The sequence below is a fragment of the Panthera onca genome, chromosome B1 (genome assembly GCF_046562875.1).
Source record: "Panthera onca isolate mPanOnc1 chromosome B1, mPanOnc1 haplotype 2, whole genome shotgun sequence".
NCBI classification, from domain to species: Eukaryota; Metazoa; Chordata; class Mammalia; order Carnivora; family Felidae; genus Panthera; species Panthera onca.
In genome coordinates, this window is record NC_138342.1 from 58,151,945 (window position 1) to 58,173,605 (window position 21,661).

A 21,661-nucleotide genomic window follows, 5' to 3' on the forward strand; every position below is an offset into this window, starting at 1 on the left:
AAACAAAACAAAACACATGTCTGTGGATCTGTCTTCCATTTGTCCTGAAGACAGCAGGGAGCTGCTACTAACATCTTTTATGTAGGGGACTAATGACTAGATTTTCATTTTAGAAAAACACGTAGAAAGGGTTTAGAGTTGTGTTAAGACTAAAGAAAAGAAAAAGAGTTAAACTTTTGTAACAACTTAGATGGGAGGGATGTGTGCATGTGTTAAGGCAGTGGCAATTAAGGGATACTTGAGAAGGAAACTGAACAATGTCCTGAAAGATGTCTCCCCAGCCAAGGAAAAGGACCAAAAAGGAACTAACCAGTCAGCAACACATACATGTAGATGAGAGAGTGTTTAAAAAATACAATAAAATTGTTGACATTAAAAAAAGCAAAACAACTAGTAGATCCTATTTCCAACATTAATCTGTTTTTAAGAACCCATCTTATACATCCAGTTTTTTTGGTTTACATGTAAGAAGAATAAAATTTATATATATATATGCTAGCCACCAAATGCCAGATATCTTTTTACATTAAAATTTGGAAGCTAATTATTTCCAAATTTACCATATCCTGTTACTACTATTATTTTCTACTAACTAGTGCTACTACTAAATTATTTAGTTGTGAATATTTGTAGTACTATATCTTAATTTTACAATTATTTATGTCATCTTTACAGTGAATTAAAAGACTGTAATATCCTTTGTATTTTCTACTTGAATCTTGAGTTTATCAGGTTTATTTCATTACATTTAGTATTAAGTATCCCTTAATTTCTTTTTCACGGTTTCTAGTATGCCTCCTAATTAGAGATTTAGAAATAAACATTGGTGTTCATTTTTTAAAAATGTTTATTTTTGAGAGAGAAGACTGCATGTATGTGCACGCACACAAGTGGGAGAGGGGAGAGAGAGAGGATTTGAAGCAGGTTCTGCACTGATAGCAGAGAGAAGAATGCAGGGCTTGAATGCACAAACCTTGAGAACATGACCTGAGCTCAAGTTGGATGCTTAACCAACTGAGCCATCCAGGTGCCCCGACAGGAGGGCTACATGGCAATGTCAAGATTCCTGAGTAAAATGGAAAAGGATTGAGTAGAACTACCAAGAGAATTTCAGCAGTGTCTGTCATGTTTTATGTCTTTTAAAAAGTGATGAAAATATGGTCACCTGTGACATACCCTTTGCTATCTGCCTTCCAATCCATATTTCATTTCTTTGTGGTTTCAGTTATTTTTTGTAATATAACAAGTCACCTCCCAAAACAAGCCACTTATTTAGTGGCTCATGATGCTCATGAATCTGTGATGTGGACAGATTCCCTGATTAGAGAAATATACCTTGTCTCTGCTCCACTTGGAATCAGGGAGGGGAGCTCCATAAAACCCCACTCTGATGGTGGTGCCCAGATTGGGAGGACTTAAACAGCTAGGAGACAGAACTGAGTCTTCTCAGGCACTTTATTCCTACTGGTTTTTCTCCACATGGGCTCTATAGCATGACAGCTTCAAGGTAGCTGACCTTCTTACATGTAGTCTAAGGCACGTGTGTCCTAAGTGCCAGTGAAAGTCATGTAGTGTCACTTCTACATCCTGTTCATTAGAAGTGAGTCACTAGGGGCGCCTGGGTGGCTCAGTCGGTTGAGCGTCTGACTTCGGCTCAGGTCATGATCTCACAGTTTGTGGGTTCGAGCCCCACATCAGGCTCTGTGCTGAAAGGCTTGCTCAGAGCCTGGAGCCTGCTTCAGATTCTGTGTCTCCTTCTCTCTCTGCCCCTCCCCTGCTCACGCTTTGTCTCACTCTTTCTCAAAAATAAATAAGTGTAAAAAGAAGTGAGTCACTAAAACCAGCTCATATTCATGGAGAAGGGAATTGAATTTGGAGGACATGTTTTCAAACCATCACACCTTCATGTCCATCTGAACTACCTGCATCTGAATGCCTTTCTCAGGGTCAGCTCTTAGAGGAAGCCAAACTAAAAAATCTCCCAAACCTATTTCTCCAGACTAAGTCTTTCTCCTAAATTTCATACTTATATTCAAAATCCCCCCTGGATAACTTCACCTGCATATCCAACAACAAGCACTTCAAAATAGACCCAGAATTGAACTTGTCTTCTCTACCAGTCCCCCACAAAATAAGTAAACAAAAAGTTAGCTCCTTTTCTCATTTTCCCAAATCAGTGAATGATAGTATCACGCATCCAATCTGTTCTTGAACTTTCCTTCTCTCTCCAACTTCTATCTAGTCACTCTTTAAATCCCATAAGTTCTTCACCAAACTCCACACCCAAGAAACAAATAATCCAGTGAAGAAATGGGCAGAAGACATGAATAGACACTTCTCTAAAGAAGACATCCAATTGGCCAACAGGCACATGGAAAGATGCTCAACGTTGCTCCTCATCAGGGAAATACAAATCAAAACCACACTCAGATACCACCTCACACCAGTCAGAGTGGCTAAAATGAACAAATCAGGAGACTATAGATGCTGGTGAGGATGTGGAGAAACGGGAACCCTCTTGCACCCTCTTGTTAGTGGAAATGCAAACTGGTGCAGCCACTCTGAAAAACAGTGTGGAGTTTCCTTAAAATATTAAAAATAGATCTACCCTATGACCCAGCAATAGCCTTGCTAGGAATTTACCCAAGGGATACAGGAGTGCTGATGCATAGGGGCACTTGTACCCCAATGTTTATAGCAGCACTTTCAACAATAGCCAAATTATGGAAAGAGCCTAAATGTCCATCAACTGCTGAATGGATAAAGAAATTGTGGTTTATATACACAAAGGAATACTATTTGGCAATGAGAAAGAATGAAATCTGGCCATTTGTGGCAATGTGGATGGAACTGGAGGGTATTATACTAAGTGAAATAAGTCATAGAGAGAAAGACAGATACCATATGGTTTCACTCTTATGTAGATCCTGAGAAACTTAACAGAAGAACATGAGGAGGGGAAGGAATAAAAAAAGGTTAGAGAGGGAGGGAGCCAAAATATAAGAGACTTTTAAAAGCTGAGAACAAACTGAGGGTTGGTGGTGGGTATTGAGGGCACCTGTTGGGATGAGCACTGGGTGTTGTATAGAAACCAATTTGACAATAAATTTCATATTAAAAAAAATCCCATCAGTTCTGGGTGCTAACGGTCTTGAACAAGTCTACTATCTTCCATTGCTTGAGATAGAATACTGAGATTTTTTTTCCTAACTGGTTGTAGTGATAAATTTTATGTGTGACCTTGACTGTTCCATGTGGTACCCAGATATTTGGTCAGACATTATTCTGGGTGTGTCTATGAGGGTACTTTTGATGAGATTAACATTTGAATCAATAGGTTGAGTAAAAGATTGCCCTCCCTACTATTGTTGGCCCTTATTCAATCAGTTGAAGGCCTGTATAGAACAAAGAAGCAAAAAGGCTGACCTTCCTGCAATTAAATGCCTTTTATTGCTGAGACATCAGTCTTTTTCTGTCTTCAGACTTGAACTGCAACATTAGCTCTTCTGGTGTTGTGAGCCTGATAGCTTTTGGAACTTATATCGGTGGCTATCCTGTTCTCAAGCCCTTAGATGTGAACTGTACTATACCATGGGCTCTCCTGGTCCCCATTTTGCCAGCTGCAGATCTTGGGACTTCTTCCCAAATTGCATGAGCCAATCCTTTAAATATCTTTCTATATATTTATGCATACTGTTGACTCTGTTTCTCTAGCAAAGCCTGAGTAACTTACTGGCCAAATCTAAACTCCAGCATGATTTTAGCATAATTGCACAATATTTTCTTTGGCCATTTTCTGACAGCATTTTCTTTTTTGTTCATATACATATGTGTGTGTGTGTGTGTGTGTGTGTACACACACACACACACACACACATATATATGAACATATTGTATGTATATTTGTTGAATGAATGAAAAAATATTTGAAGACCCAATAGTTGGTTTGCAAAAAAAGAACAAAATACCTAGAATTGTGCCTATAAAGTTACCTATAATTTAAAGGTAGGTAGATGGGAGGAAAGGGGGTGCCTGGGTGGTTCAGTTGGTTAAGTGTCTGACTTCAGTTCTGATCATGATCTCGCATGATCTCACGAGCCCCACATCAGGCTCTGTACTGACAGCCTGGAGCCTGCTTCCAATTCTGTCTCCCTCTCTCTGTGTCCCTCCCCCACTTGTGCTCTTTCTCTCTCTCAAATAAATATAAATAAACAATAAAAAACACTAGAAGAAAACTTGTTTAAGATAGCAGACATTACCCATGCAATGAAGGACAATAGAGCAATTAAAGTTCAAATTAATTAGTATATGAAGATATGTCAGATAAAGCTTTTAAGTGGCTCAGCAGCAACTCCATGTTAATTTAAGTTTTCTTATCTGCTGATCTGGAAAGTAATAGTTTTCATAACATTTCCTTTTTATAGAGTCATCACAAAAATCAGAGATTAATTAGGTGATAATACTTTGAAAAATATAAAATATTACACAGTTCTTTATGGTATGATTATAATGAGCATGAATAATAACATCAAGAGTCATAAAAGCAAAATTGCAGTAAAATGAAATCAGCATTATTCTACATACTGACATTGAACTTTCGTGCTCACCAGAGGGCATAGAACGTCTGGAAAGCAAGTAATCAGAACTCATAATGGAAATTCTCAGACTCTTAAACACTTTAGTGACTTGAAACAAGAATGCTTAAACATTTCTCATGATGCTGTGGTTTGGTTGGGTGCCTCTGTGTCAAGTTTCTGTTTATGTCATCTTGCTAATGTTCAGTTGGCTAAGCACACAGATAATGTGGGAGGGGAGCACAGAGGTCATGAAAGGAGCATTTAACAATATGGTCTCTGAAGCCAAACTATCTGTTTTAAATCACGTGTAGTTGTGGGCAAGAGTTTTTACGTTTTTTAAGCCTATTGTGCCTTAAAGACCATCAAAGCAAACCAATGAAAAAGAGCCTAAAACAAAATACTAACTATTCATGTTCAATATATGCTAGTTACCAATATCACTTTTATTATTAATAGCGTCTGATACTCCACTTATTCATAGTTTGAGTTGAAATTTATATCAGTTACAAAAGACATCAATGCATGCCTCTCTACTGCTAATGGTAAATTTCTATGCTTTTTGAGGGGAATGTGAGTGGGAGAATTAAATTCAATTCACAACTTGGTCAAAAGTTACAAGTCCACTGCTGTTTGCCTTTAATTGCAGGTTCCGCTGTGTTGTCTACCCTTTTAAGCCAAAGCTCACTATCAAGACAGCATCTGTCATTATTGTGATCATCTGGGTCCTGGCCATTGCCATTATGTCCCCATCTGCAATAATGTTACATGTACAAGAAGAAAAATATTACCAAGTGAGACTCAACTCCCAGAATAAAACCAGTCCAGTCTACTGGTGCCGGGAAGACTGGCCAAATCAGGAAATGAGGAAGATCTACACCACTGTGCTGTTCGCCAACATCTACCTGGCTCCCCTGTCCCTCATTGTTATTATGTATGGAAGGATTGGAATTTCACTCTTCAAGATGACAGTGCCCCACACAGGCAAACAGAACCAGGAGCAGTGGCACGTGGTATCCAAGAAGAAACAGAAGGTCATTAAGATGCTCCTGATTGTGGCTCTGCTTTTTATTCTCTCCTGGCTGCCTCTGTGGACACTGATGATGCTCTCAGACTATGCTGACCTGTCTCCAAATGAACTGCGGGTTATCAACATCTACATCTACCCGTTTGCACATTGGCTGGCCTTTTGCAATAGCAGCGTCAACCCCATCATTTATGGTTTCTTCAATGAGAATTTTCACCGTGCATTCCAAGATGCTTTTCACTTCCAGCTCTGCCAAAAAAGAGCAAAGCCCAAGGAAACCTATACCGTAAGAGCTAAAAACAATGTGATCATAAGTACATCTCATCAGTTAGCCCCAGGACCTGCAATTCAAAATTCACATGAGGAAAATTTGCTTTGTAGGAAAAGTGCTGAAAAACCCAACCAAGAATTAATGATGGAAGAATTAGGGGGAGTCACCCAGAGCAATGAGATTTTAAAAGAGCTGGTATGATTATTTTAACTATACAGTGTGTTATATACAGAAATACTATTGCTTTCTATAGCTTTGTACTTGAATTCTAAGAATGTTCTAAAGAAAATATGTACTGAAAGCCCTCTTTGAACAGAAGTGGAATAGTTCATATCCAATCTTATGGTATATAAAATATGTAGAGACTCACAAGTTTTCCTGGATAAATCCATTTTCTAGGAACAATTTTCAAAGCCTGACCTTTTCCAATTTAGCCAGTTGGGTAGGAGTCAAACATGTATTATGTGTATACAAATATATATAACACATGCACTTATTTTCTCCAAATGACGATAAATGGACAGTTATTTGCATGAGAGTACATTTTGTCAATTCTCTTTTTGCTTTTGGAGTTGAAATTTTAGACTACAAAATTATTTGTGCTTTTAAAATATACTTAGCTTTCTTAGAAGAACCGCAATAGCAAATAGACACTATTTCTTTGTGTTTAAGGTTGATTTTTCTTTTAAAGAGTACAGTTAAAGTTGGTGAAATCATAACATTGTTGGCTTAATATTTTCATAAATAAAATTCATGCTGTAGCTGAACCCATATTTCTTAGAGATGACTTGGGATGCCAGTTTGACCCCCTAATAGAATCTCTGACAAAGAAGAAAATCTTTTTTTTTTTAATGTTTATTTTTTGAAAGAGAGAGAATATGAGCAGTGGAGGGGCAGAGAAAGAGGGAAACACAGAATCTGAAGCAGGCTCTGACCTGTCAGTACAGAGCCTGATCCGGGGCTCAAAGACAGAGACCGTGAGATCATGACCTGAGCTGAAGTCAGACGCTCAACTGAGTGAGCCACCCAGGTACCCCAAGAAGCAAATCCTTTAGTAATGCAACATTTGGCCAACATTGGAGAATGACCACTCTCCTTTGAAGGGCTGAGTCAAAGATGTGTGACAATCATTAGTAAAGTCTGTGCAAAAAAAGACCAATTACTCCAGATTTCCTGCTGGGTACAGCAATTAAATCCAGCACTCTTACTGAATTAGTAAACTAATACCACTGCTAAAAAGAGAATTGCAAACCCTTGGGTTCTGCTATGTTTCAATTATGTAATGGCAATAGCTGTAAATGTTAGCTTTTATTCTAGGGTGAGATTAGTCCCTAGAAAATTTGAAAATAATAAATAATTTGGCAAATAAAAATTGCTTGGTTCAGGCCAAGAGTGATGAAAAGTGTTATTTCCTACAATCGGGAAGGACAACTTTTGAAGTCTAGGTATAGAATTTGATCATTTATTCCGTTGCCCCCAGTTACCGAAGTACTATTTACAGTAAACGTTGAAGGTTACTTTGTTGGACTCCTACTTTCTAATGGGCATCCTCACATTCTGTCAGCACCTGAAATTCATCATCACTAAACCCCACACCCTTACTTGTCATCTAACTACCTTCTATCAACTTCAACCCCCTTTCATATGTGTATTTCCACCAATAGTCTGTGACAATGTAGGTATTATCTAAAGTGATATATTTTCTCTACTGTGCTCATTTTCTTGAGTCCTCCCAAGCAGAGTGGTTATCCATATTTTTACTAACAGTCTGTTCAAGACAATCTAGGCCACAAGCCACAGAGCATTAAACTTAATGGAATTTGCCTGACTAGATTTCAGACTTTCTTGGGATTAGTGACTTCTTTTTTCCTTCCATTTTTCTCCCTTATTGAACAGAAATATCTACAACTGTTATTCCATGCTTGTGTTTTGGAAGCAGATAACCTGCCTCTTTAGTTTCAGTGGTCCACAGATGGACAGAAATGGTGTCACTAAATTTGTGATAACGTGTTATGGCAAAAGTACAAAATACACTTCCTTTCCTTTTTTGTAGTTAATTCTTTGATATGTTTGAAGTGTATTTTTTGTAAGAGAAAAATACAAATTATTTATAGTATTTAAGCAGTTTTTCCATTCAATCATACCTCTGCCTGGCTTGAGCACTAGCTTCTTAAGGGATTCTAGTTTGAGAACGCCCTCCTTTCTAGGTGTGTTGCCCATGCTGCTCCCTGGCTTAGGGACCGTGCTATGGTGCATTACCTTAATGGGAGATAATGGCCTATGAATTATACATGTACAGATGAAGCACATGTTCAATACAGCAAAACAAATAAGAAAAATTCAGCTTCAATGAACTTATACAGAAAGTTGTACTCCAAAGAGTATAAAAAGCTGTATGAATTTCAGTACAGATCTAAGTTTTGTGTTTTAGTTTTTGACTACAACGTGGAACAAGGATCACCACAGTCAGTGAGTAAGACCAGCATGACACAAAGGCAGTGTGTGTGGTAGTTAGGATGACAGACACTGGAGCAAGGCAGACAGGTTCAAATCAAGGATTCTCTGCTTGTTACCCAGTGCATGATTATGTCGAAGTTACTTAATCCCTCTGTACATTGGTGTCCTCATCTGTAAAATGGGGTAATAATGGTACCTGTTCATAATTTTGTCTTTAAATGAGTTATATTGCATAAAACATTTGAAACCGTGCTTAGCCTTCAAATAATCATGTGTGCAATTTGTTACGTGTACTAAATAGTCAGGTGGAAAAAGTCACATTTCTTAATCCTGGATAAAAAACATAATCCCTGAGCACTTACTTGTGTGTCAGCTTTTACCTAAGTGTCACACAGTGATTGACTTACGGAGGCTGACATAGATGTAGCATATGAATTCTAACTAAAGGGAAACTGGAAAAAAATAAATGTAAGTGAAAATCTCAAGTCTGGAGGAATGACAGTGGGCTAAAAATGGACAAGAACTATGCATCACTTCTCTGTACGTTGCATATGTGCTTTCTTATGTATTTGCCTTCCTCTTTTAATTTTGGGCTTTTGAGGGCAAAGATGCAGCTTTTCAATCTTCATATCTCTAGAGCTCAGCATGTTGTCCTAACTGTGTAGGTGAATAATAACTGATTTTGAGTAAATTGAATATCAGAACAAGTATTCTTACTTATGAATTTGTTACTCTGCATTCTTCATTACTTCTAGGATAAAACATGATGATCTGTGTGAATTGTAATAAAATAAATAAAAAATTTTCCCCAATAAGAACTATTGTTTTTCCATGAAATATTTCTCACAAACATATTACTGAAGGATTCACAAGGGTACTTTTGATTTTACTGTGAAATCCGAAGTATTATGATGACTAAAATTTTAGATAAATAATTTTGCCAGGAATTATATCACTAGCTTTTCAATTAGTTATTTAATTACATTTTAAAAAATATATTTTCAGAAATTATGAGTCTGACTTCTGGGTGAAATGGTGAAGTAGGAGCATTCAAAGTTCACCACACGAGTACACCTAGATAACACCCACATCAGTGTGAATAACCCAGCAGACAACCCGAAGACTGGCAGAACAGACTCTACGGCTAAACTTTGAGAAGAGGCCACATTTAAAAAGGTAGGAAGGGCGGATACATGGTCGGAAACTAAACTGACTTGCAACACTGTCCACAGGCATGAGAAATGGTGAGGAGCAGACCTCGCATTAGCCACCCCAGGCACAGAAGACCTCCACTGGGAAGATGAATCCCCATAATACTTGGTTTTGAAACCAAAGGGGCTTAACTTTGAGAGTTGTTACAGTCAATGGGACTGAACAACTAGAACTTTAAAAATCAGCAGGCTCCTCTCTGGGAAAGCTGGAGGGTGATAGGAAGCTGAATCCCTGTCCTTAAAGAGACAGCATAAGAGCCCCACTGAGAGCGTTGGAGCAGCAGTTTGAAAAACACTTGGGGTATATGGGAAGGAGATTTGTTTACTGATCTCAGAGTATGTGTCAGAGGGGCAGGGATCTTTAGGAGACTTCTCTAAGAACAAAATAGCTGGTAGCTGCCATTTCCCTCTCTCACCCTCCCCAGCCTAGATACACAGACACCTGCAGGGACCAGCAGGACCTGAGAACTCTATACAATAGCTCGCAAAGAGCACACCTAGCTCCTGTGCTCTTTCACAGACCCGCCAACCCTAGGTGGGCCTCAGTGAGAGTTCTCCAGAACAACAGTTCCCTCCCACAGCAGACCAGCACAACACCTTGCTAACAGCGTGCAGCCTATCCCCCCCCCACATTCTCCTGTAGGCTCAACTCCTCCAACCCACCCTCAGCAAGAGTCAATCCAAAGTGATGCCACAAGCAAGACATTGTGCAAGCGGCACTGCAGAGACCAGCAGCACTCCAAAGTGACTCCTACCCAGGAAAAGGGGGAAAAAAACCCACATATACCCCTTTGGGACCCAGACATCTGTTCTGACTACAGGCCCTGCCAACCAACAAAAGCTTAGGGCACAGCACAGGGAGAGCACCCTGCAGATCAGTGTTGTGAAAAACCCTGATCTGACCCAACTCAAGCCCAAGGAAGTTCAGGTGGCCCACTAACATCACAGGGACCAAACCCTGCCCACAACAGAGAAAGAGAGCTTTTGTACACAATTGGACTGAAGACAAAGGTGGCTCAGTCTTAACACACATAGGAAACACCCACGAAGCACCAGGTTCTGGTGAACACGGGATGCTCCACTGCAGGGCACTATAGAACCTCTTCTTCATAAGGCCACTACATTCAAGAGCAGGAGATGTAGCTGACTTTACTAACACAGAGAAACACACATAGAGAGTTAGACAAAATGAGAGAAATATGTCTCAAATGAAATAACAGAAAAAAAATCACAGCAAGAGAACTAAATGAAATGGACATAATATGCCTCATAAAGAAATAAAGCAATGGTCATAAAGATACTGGACTTGAAAAAAAGACTGGAGGACCTAGGTGAGACCCTCAGCAAAGAGAAAACATAAAGAAGAACCAACCAGAGATGAAGAACTCAAGTGACATTAAAAATATACAAGAGAGGAAAAAATAGTAGACTGCAGGAAGCAGAAGAACAGATCGACCTGGAGAACAAAGTAATGGAAAGCAATCAAGCTGAACAGGAGAAAGAAAAAAGAAAAATGAAAATAAACTAAGGTAACTCAGTGATACCATCAAGCATAGTAACATTTTCATTACAGGATTACATTACAGGGATTGTAAGGAAAAGAGAGAGAAAGGGGGACAGAAAATTTATTTAAAGAAATAATAGCTGAAATGTCCCAAGTCTGCAAAAGGAAACAGAAATCCAGGTTGAGGAGGCAGAGAGAGTCCCCAGTAAGATCAACCCAACATGTCTACACCAAGACACACAGTAATTAAAATAGCCAAAAGTAGTGATAAACAGAATTTTAAAAGCAGCAAAAGAAATAGTTCCATTGAAGGGAAACCCCATAAGGCTATCAGCTGATTTTTCAGAGAAACTTTGCAAGCCAGAAGGGAGTGGCATAATATATTCAAAGTGCTGAAAGAAAAAAACCTGCAACCAAGAATACTTTATCCAACAAGGCTATCATTTAGCACGGAAGAAGAGATGAGGAGTTCCCACACAAACATAAGTGAAAGGAATTCATCACCACTAAACCAGCCTTATAAAAACATGTTAAATGGGATTCTTTGAATGGAAAGGAAAGACCATAAATGGGAGTAAGAAAAGAAGGAAGCACAAATGGGTAAAATTAAGTATACCTGTAAAAATCAAGGGATTCACAAAATAAAGTGATGTAAAGTATGACATAAATCTAAAATGTGGGGATGGGGCAGAGGAGTAAAATCTATTGCTTTTAGAATGGGTTCAAACTTAAGTGACAATCAACTTAATATAGATTGCTATATGCATAAGATGTTAGATAGAAACCTAATGGTAAGCACAAATCAAAAACCAGTAAGATATATGCAAAAAATAAACAAATAATGAGAAAGGAATCCAAATATATCAGTAAAAGGGTGCACCTGGGTGGCTCAGTCATTTGAGCCACTGACTGGCTCAGGTCATGATCTCACAGTTCATGAGTTTGAGCTCTGCATCAGGCTCTGTGCTGACAGCTCAGAGCCTGAAGTCTGCTTTGGATTCTGTGTCTCCCTCTCTCTCTGCCCCTCCCCTGCTCATGCTCTCTGTCTCTTGAAAATAAATAAACGCCAAATGTATCAGTAAACAAAGCCAGGAAAACTGTGAGGAGCAATCAAAGAAAGAAACAGAAAAGAACTACAACAATCATAGAACAAGTAACAAAATGGCAATAACTGCATACCTATCAGTAATTATTTTGAAGGTAAATATACTAAATACCCCGATCAAAAGACATAGGTTGACAGAATGGATAAAAACAGCAAGACCTATCCATATGCTGCCTACCAGAGACTCATTTCAGACCCCAAAACACATGTAGATTGAAAGAATAGGAAAGCATTTATCATGCAAATGGAAGTGAAAAGAAAGCTGGGATAGCAATACGTAGAAAAACAAAAATAGACTTTAAAACAAAGACTGTAACAAAAGACAAGGACATGACATAATCATAAACAGAACAATCCAAGAAGATATAACAATTGTAAATATGTATGTATTCAACATGGGCACACCTAAATACATAAAGAAACTACTAACAAACATAAAGGAAGAAACTGATAGTAATACAATAGCAGGAGACTTTCACATCCCACTCACATCAATGGATAGATTATCCAAATAGAAAAACAACAATTAAACAGTGGCTTTGAATGACAGATTGGACCAGATGAATCTATGAGGTATATTCAGAACATTCCATCATAAAACAGAATATACATTCTCTTCAAGTACACATGGATCATTGTCCAGAACACATTACATGTGGTCACAAAACAAATCTCAACAAATTAAAGAAGACTGAGGTTTTTTCTGACCACAATGCTATGAAACTAGAAATCAACCTAAAGAAAAAGTCTGGAAAGAACACAAATACATGGAGGTAAATAACATGCTACCAAACGATGAATGGGTCAACCAAGAAATCAAAGAGAAAATAAAAAAAAATACATGAGATAAATGAAAATGATTCCAAATTTGGGGGGAGGTAGCAAAAGGTGTTCTAAGAGGGAAGTTTGCAGCAAAAAAGGCTTACCTCAAGAAGCAAGAAAAATGTCAACCCAATTTTAGATCTAAAAGAGCTAGAAAGAACAAAGAAACCCCAAAACCAGTAGAAAGAAGAAAATAATCAAGATTACAGTAGAAATAAAATAGAAACTAAAAAAACAAAACAAAACAAAACAAACCACAATAGAACAGATCAATGAAACCAGGAGCTGGTTCTTTGAAAAGAACAAAATTGATAAACTATAGCCAGACTCATGAGAGAGAGAGAGAGAGAGAGAAAGAGAATGAAGTCAATTAACAAAATCAAAAATGAAAGAGGAGAAATAACTACTGACACCACAGAAATACAAAGGATTGTAAGAGAATATTAGGAAAAATTGTATGCCAACAAAGTGGACAACCAAGAAGAAATGGTTAAATATGGAATAACCTTCCAAAACTGAATCCAGAAAAAATTAAATATTTGAACAGACCAATTAACAGTAAAGAAATTGAATCTGTAATCAAAAATTTCCCAAAAACCGAAGTTAAAGACCAGATGGCTTCCCAGGTGAATTCTACCTAACAGTTAAAGAAGAATTAATACCTATTCCCTCAAACTATTCAAAAAAATAGAAGAGGAAGGAAAGCTTCCAAATTCATTCTCTGAGGCCAGTATTACCATGATACTAAAACCAGATAGAGATACTATAAAAAAAGAGAACTACAGACCAATATCTCTGATGAACATAGATGGAAAAATCCTCAACAAAATACTAGCAAACCAAATCCAACAATACATTTAAAAACTCATTCACCATGATCAAGTGGGATTTATTCCTCAAATGTGAAGATGATTCAATATTTGCAAATCAATCAGCATGATACATCAACAAGGAAAGGATAAAAACCATATGATTATTTCATAGAGGCAGAAAAAGCATTTGAAAAAGTACATATCCACTCATGATAAAAACCCTCAACAAAGTAAGTTTAGAGGAAACATACCTCAATATAATAAGAGTCATATATGAAAAACCCACAGCCAACATCATATTTAGTGGTGAAAAACAGAGTTTTGTCCCTAAGATCAGGTACAGGACAAGGATGTCCACTCTCAACACTTATAGTCAACATAGTACTGGAAGTCCTAGCCACAGCAATTGGACAGCAAAAAGAAAAAAAAGGCATCCCAGTTGGTAAGGAAGAGGGAAAACTGTCACTATTTGCAGATGACATGATACTATATATAGGAAACCCTAAAGATCCACCAAAAAACTACTTGAACTGATAAATGAATTCAGTAAGGTCACAGGATACAAAATCAATATACAGAAATCCGTTGCATTTCTATACACTAATCATGAACTAGCAGAAAGAGATACTAAAGAAACACTACCATTTACAATAGCACAAAAAATAATAAAATACCTTGGAATACACTTAACCAAGGAAATGAGAGACCTGTACTTTGAAAACTACAAAACATTGAGAAAAGAAATTGATGATGACACAGATAGAAAGGTATTCCATGCTCATGAATTGGAAGGACAAATAGTGTTAAAATGTCCACACTACCCAAAGCTATGTACACATTTAATGCAATTCCTATCAAAATGCCATCAGCATTTTTCACAAAACTAGAAAAAACAATCCTAAAATTAGTATATGGAAGAAAGACCCTGAATAGTCAAAACAATCTTTAAAAAGAAAACAAAACTGGAGGTATCACAGTCTCAGATTTCAAGTTTTATTACAAAGCTATATATTCAGAACAGAATGGTACTGGCACAAAAATAGACTCATAGGTGAAAGGAACAGAATAGAGGGCCCAGAAATAACCCTATGATTGTATGGTCAATTAATCTTTGATAAAGGAGGTAAGAGTATACAATGGGAAAAAAGACCATCTCTATAAAAAATGGTGTTGGGAAAACTGGACAGCTACATGCAAAAGAATAAAAATGAATCACTTTCTTTGACATCATACTCAAAAACAAACTCAAAATGGGTTAAAAACTTAAATGTGAGGGGCTCCTGGGTACATCAGTCAGTTGAGCATGCAACTTTGGCTCAGGTCATGATCTCATGGCTCCTGAGTTTGAGCACCATGTCAGGTTCTATGTTGACAGCTCAGAGTCTGGAGCCCGCTTTGGATTCTGTGTCTCCCCGCCTCTCTCTGCCCTTTCCCACTTGTGCTCTGTCTCTGTCTCAAAAAATAATAAACATTAAAAAAAAAAACACCTAAAGGTGAGACCTGAAGCCATAAAAATCCTAGAAGAAAGCACAAGCAATATTATCTCTTACATCAACCATAGCAACATTTTCCTAGATATGTCCCCCGAGGCAAGGGAAACAAAAACAAAAATAAACTATTGGGACTACATCAAAATAAAAAGCTTCTACACAGCAAAGGAAATGATCAACAGAACTAAAAGACAACTTATTGAATGGGAGAAGATATTTATAGATGACATAATAAGGGGTTAATATCCAAAATATATAAAGAACTTACACAACACCAAAAAAACCCAAATAATCTAATTAAAAATGGGCTAAAGACATGAACAGACATTTCTCCAAAGAAAACATACAGAAGCCGACACATGAATAGATGCTCAATATGACCTATAATCAGGGAAATGCAAATCAAAACTATAATGAGATATCACCTCATACCTATCAGAATGGCTAAAATCAAAAACACAAGAAATAACATGGTTTGTCAAGGTTATGAAAAAAAAGGAACCCTCATGCACTGTTGGTGGGAATGCAAACTGGTTCAGCCACGATGAAAGACTGTAGGGAGGTTCCTCAAAAAGTTAGAAATAGAATTACCATATGATCCAGTAATTCCACTACTGGATATTTACCCAAAGAATATAAAAATACTAATTCTAAAAGGTAGATGCATCTCTATGTTTATTTCAGCTTTATTTATAAAAGCCAAATTATGGAAGCAACCCAAGGGTCCATCGACAGATGAATGGATAAAGAAGTGGGGTGTATGTATATACACACACCCACACACATGCACACGATGGAATATTAGCCAAAAAATAATGAAATCTTGCCATTTGCAATGACATGGATGGATCTAGAGGGTATAATGCTAAATGCAATAAGTCAGCCAGAGAAAGATAAATACAATATGATTTCTTTCATATGTTGAATTTAAGAAACAAAACAAATGAAGAAAAATAACCAAGCAAAAAAACAGACTCTTCACTATAGAGAACTGATGGTTACCAAGGGGAGGTCTGTTATGGGATGGGTGAAATAGGTGAAGGAGATTAAGAGTACATTTATTGTGATGAGCACTGAGTAATGCATAGAATAGTTGAATCACTATTTTGTACATGTGAAAGCAATAAAACACTATGTGTTAATTATACTGGAATTTAAAAACATTAGTATTTATGTTCAGGAAATTGTCTTTAAATGCCACAAGAGAATAGTTTCTCGTTTAAAACTAAAGTCATCAGTTATTATTCCATATAAAATTTTTTCAGACTAGGGCAAGTTGTTTTTAATTATCAAGTTTGCTGTATTAAGGAAATGAAGCCAAAAGTCCTTAGTAGTATCACTCTAAATAAGAGCTATGAACTATTTATGATCTTTAAAGTTCCACAGCATCACCATGTAGTAGTAATTAGGATCCACGTCTTATGGATGAGGAACTAGCCTCACAGAGTTAAAGGAAATTGACCGAGATCACTTAACAGTTGTGCAATGGAACCAAATTCCTAGCCATGTCAGCATTTAATAAGTGTTTAGCATATCGCAGGCACTGTCCTAAGATCTTTGCAGGCATCATCCCATTTAATCCTTATATACTGAGGTAAGTGTTACCACCAGCCACCTTTCAGACAGACACAGAAGCTTAGAAAGATTAACATAAATAAGAATAAGAATATAAATAAGGATGTTTATTCAGAATTCAGATTGTCTGGGTCTGCATCTGCCCCGTGTATATTAATTACAAAAACTCCATACTTCAGTTTCCTCATCTGTAGAAATCGTTAACAAATTTCATGAAATATAGTATGTCAAAAGATTAGAATTATACCTAGTACTCTTCTATTTACCAAAAGGAAACACAGTTTCTATCTGCCTAGTGTCTATTACCAATTGTTAAGAGGCTCAGTACTACTTAGATAAAACTGAAATTAAAGAGGACTTCTAAATTGGCCACTTGGATAATAACCATAACGAAAAACAAAAATTCAATCTCTTATTGAGCCTTATGTGCCAGAATTTTTATATAATTTTGTATTTGGCCTCAAACTATCAGATAAGTTATTGCTTATTGCCATGTTACAGGTATTAACACTGGAACTTAGAGAAGTCAAATAATTTACCCAAAATGATACAACCAAACTCAGAGTAAGCTCTGAATGGGACATAGAATATTCCAAAGCCCATACTCTTCGGTCAGCTTAGACTTCCGGATAGGACTTCCTTACATATTCCAACAGCATATATATTTCTTACATCTCAATATCTCTTAAAACTACTCACTAGCAGCAGAGTAACCAGAAAGATGGGTGTTCTCATCAAAATTGCAGGGGAGAGAACACGATAAACAATGCATAATTAATATCAGACTAATCTGATATTTTACTCAGAACGTATTTGTTGGACCATTTTTTCCAGATAGCCATTTTATCTCTGACAAAGACTACTAAGAGAATAAAGAAATGAAAACAAAAGAAAATGAAAACACTAATTTAAAAAGGTATATGCACCCCTATGTTTATTGAAACATTATTTACAATAGTCAAATTATGGAAGCAGCCCACGTGGCCATCGAGAGAAGAAAGGATAAAGAAGGAGTACACACATATACACACAATGGATTATTATTCAGCCATAAAAATCTTGCCATTTACAGCAACATGGATGGATCTAGAGGATATAATACTAAGTCTGTCAGAGAAAGACAAATACCATATGATTCCATTCATATATGGAGTTTAAGAAACAAAGAAAAAAGAGATACATAAAAGAACTGACTTTACTACAGAGAACAAACTGGTTTGCCTGAGGGGAGGTGGAGGGGAAGGAGTGAAACAGGTGATGGGGATTAAGGAATACACTTATTATGATGAGCACTAAGTAATGCATAGAATTCTTAAATCACTATATTGTACACATGAAATTAAAATAACACTGTACATTAATTATACTGGAATTAAAATTTTTAATTAAAAAATAAAAATGACTTATATAAAATATAAGCTGATGCAAAATTAAAATTTGTTTTTTCTGTTAAAAGGAAAACATTTTAGAATCATTGGCTTTTTATAGGAAATTATAAACAAACATTTTTCTTTACCTTTCATGTAATCTACCCAGAAAAACAAAGATTCTATGTTTTGCCTTTAACAGGTCTTTGATTACTTGGGGAAAAAAAAAAACCTGAGTCTATTCAATATAAGAAGAACTAAGACTTTTTAACAACTAGTTAATGTTCTGCACTTGCCTGTGAAGTCTTTAAATGCCACTTTGGTTAAATGAATAAGTATTGTTTCATAATGGCCCATGATCCTATATAATCAAATGTCCAGATCTTTTGGTATTTCTTGATATATTTCCCAAAATCAAATTCTAAAATAAAGACATAACCCTCAAAGAGGGTTCCTGGAACAAACCAAAGGATTTGTTCTCCTCATAAAAGAGAGATGTTAAATACATGTATTTGGTGTGTTAAATTACATGAGAAGCACTGTCAAATAAGTGATGCTAAATCTTCTTTGATTATATTTGTAGAAATATATATCATTAAAATAAGCATTCTAGAAATTCTAGAAAACTCCTAAAAATCTGATCTGTTCTGGTGTGTTTTCACTTGTAATTCTAGTTATTGAACTGTTGTGTATCACAGAAATAACCAAATTTCCCTGTCAATTGTATATTTAAACATTGCCAAAAAAATAAAAATAAAAAATCCTTTTAAGATCTTGTTTGCTGGTTAATCTTATAAAGCAAAAATAATGTCATTGCTCATTCAATGCAGTTTGTTGAAAAGAGCACAGACTGGAGTTGTGGGTGCTAGGATTTTAACTCTGCAACTTACTACCTGCATAATGATAGGAAATTTATTAAGCTAAGACTCATTTTCCTTATCAATGAAAGAGAAATAATGTATTTATCACATTATTTATAGAGAGTAACAGCATTTCTTACATACAGAAAATTGTAGCTGTTACTCATATAAGCAGCAATTTCCAGATATTGAATTTATATGTGCATAAGTAACAACTTATTATTTAAGCTCTAGGACCAGAGACATTAGTGCAGAGAGACCCTATCAATGTTTAAAAGCCTTGAGTAGGCTTACTGGAACATAAGTAAATGTTTTCCAGTCTTAAGTACTTAAAATCAGTCAGGTTCCTAGTATAGTACATCTCATCTTACAATGTTCAAAAAAATTTTTTTATCTTTCTTTTTATGAAATTTCAGTTTTTCTAAAGGAAATGATGCTATGTTCAAATGATTTTTTTTTTGGACTCATTGTATTGCACTCTGTTATCATGGTGTGGTTCATGAGTTATAGGAAGTGTATGTGCCATTAGATAAATATTCCACAGCACCCTTTATAGAGACAATTTTGAGGGAGATTGGACAATTACAAATCATCTCCATGAGGTTTTATTACTCTAGCAAACATATTACTATGTAAGCATCTTAATGTAAATTTTAAGTGATGGAAATACATCGAAGGATCAGGAATGAAGCCACATAAATTACTCTAATTTTGTGATTTAAAATTCTAAAAACAAACACCCAGTCTCTTGAAGGAAAAAAAAATTGCATATCCTAATAAAATATTTTCTAATTTTAAAGATATACAATTGTTCCCTCAGTTATGGAATATAGGAATCTGAAGGAAGCTTAGATAGCAAGTATATCCTTATAACTCCAAAAATATTCACTCAGTCTCAAAAATACTCAAGCTTGTATAAAATAGTTTACTAACATGAATCTCTGAGTTAAAGCATCGGTAGTCTTTGGGGTGTGTGTGTGTGAATGTTTATGTTGAAGAAGAATAAGGCAATAACCAAGAAAGATAAATTCTATAGATGAGGGAAGACAGAAACGAGGAGAAGGTAATGTAGAAGCATTCCCCTAAAGAGAAATTTTAGAAGGCTAAGGATTTCCTTGACTAAAATCAAGGCTTTGCATATGGAGCACCTGCTCCTGCGATTGCAGAATAACTTGCAGAGCATATAGTCTTCGGTTACACGCTGGGAGGCCACTTCATCAGCACTGTATCTTTGTTATTTCTTCATTTTTAGCCTGCTAGTTACCCCCTTTAAGGGGGTTAGTGCCTTACTCAGCTGTGAGTTGACCAGTCTATCAAGTCCCTTCTGAGGTCCTGCTCCACCTCTAGCTGGGCTCCATGGAAGAAGTCACTAGGGAGGGGAAGGACAGAGGAAGAAAAATTCCGTGCCATTTTCTAATTCTGGACTTGAGATCCCACCCCTTTCTTTATTCCTGTTGTGAGTCCTCGAAAACAATAAATAAGTGGAGGTTGGTACTTAGCAATAACATATATTTGCTGTGTGATTTCTTCCTTATACTTCCATCAGTCAGCTGCCTAGTGATGACTGTGAATTAATTACATAAATAAACACTCTGATCATCTAATATATGTGAGGAGCTCTACCAGACTCTGGAGATTAAAAAATACAGAAGACACAGAGCTGTCTCCAGGCAACTCAGGGTTTAGTGGAGAAGACAGGCACCCTGACAGATAGCAGGAAAAGCATCTACAGTGAACTAGACACAGAATAACAACCCAAAGGCGGCAGAACCCAGAATGTCCAACTCAGCCCAAAGGAGACACAGACGGTTTCACTGGAGGAGTGACATTTAACCTAGAGGCGGAAGGCAGAAGTAACAGAGGCATAAATAGCACTGAGTTGGACGTGGGATTGCTGGAAAGGAACCTGGTATAGTCAGGCAAGAAGGCAATCGTGGCAAGAATGTGACAGGAAGATGGAGAAATTAGTGTGAGAAAGGAAGTTGGAACCAGGTTCAAACGATCTTCTGCAACCAAGTAGACGTACAGGTCTTCCTAGTACAGTCTGTTATTATTCCACTCTTGTTTTCTTATTCTTTTCATGCATAGCATCTTTGGTTCTGCTCCAACCTTATTTCCTTTTCTTCCTCCTGAGATCTTTTCAGAGAAAAGCCTGGCTACGTTTAATCACAGTATTCTATTTGCCTTGGGCCTTCTTGCAGAATGAATTTGATTAAGTAAAAATGCACTTACTGCCTTTGTGCAGCCATTGGCAGGAAACCCTTTCTCAATGGGAGTGTGTGATTTATTTCCCCATGTAGCTGATCACCTCCGTCTGAACCAATTGATAACTAAACAAAAATGAAACATATCTAATCAATAAGCTCAGCTGAAATAAATGATATCGGTTTTCCTGACCCTCTCCAGACTCAGTCTGCTGATTCCTTCCCCAGGCTCCAAGAGTGTCTCTGGCAGGTCCCAAAGCCCCTCTGGTCACTCTCAGTTAGTAAAGAACCCATTTTTCTGGGTATTAAAATTTTAGTCCAATCAAGCTTAATTTTAACATCCTCTTACATTAAACTGTTTCCCTCCCAGCCCATGTGCACT

The 21,661-nt window shown here is 36.8% G+C and overlaps 1 protein-coding gene across 3 annotated transcripts in view; it reads left to right on the forward strand.

Moving 5' to 3' along the window:
* The window catches only part of NPFFR2 (neuropeptide FF receptor 2), a 101,886-nt gene extending 92,751 nt beyond the window's left edge, over window positions 1-9,135 (forward strand). For all 3 annotated transcript variants that reach the window (XM_060654900.3, XM_060654901.3, XM_060654899.3), the window contains one exon: window positions 5,224-9,135. In XM_060654900.3, the coding sequence (XP_060510883.2) occupies window positions 5,224-6,073 (850 nt within the window). In that variant the 3' untranslated portion in view covers window positions 6,074-9,135. The remainder of the gene's footprint in view (window positions 1-5,223) is intronic.
* Window positions 9,136-21,661: the final 12,526 nt, after the last annotated feature.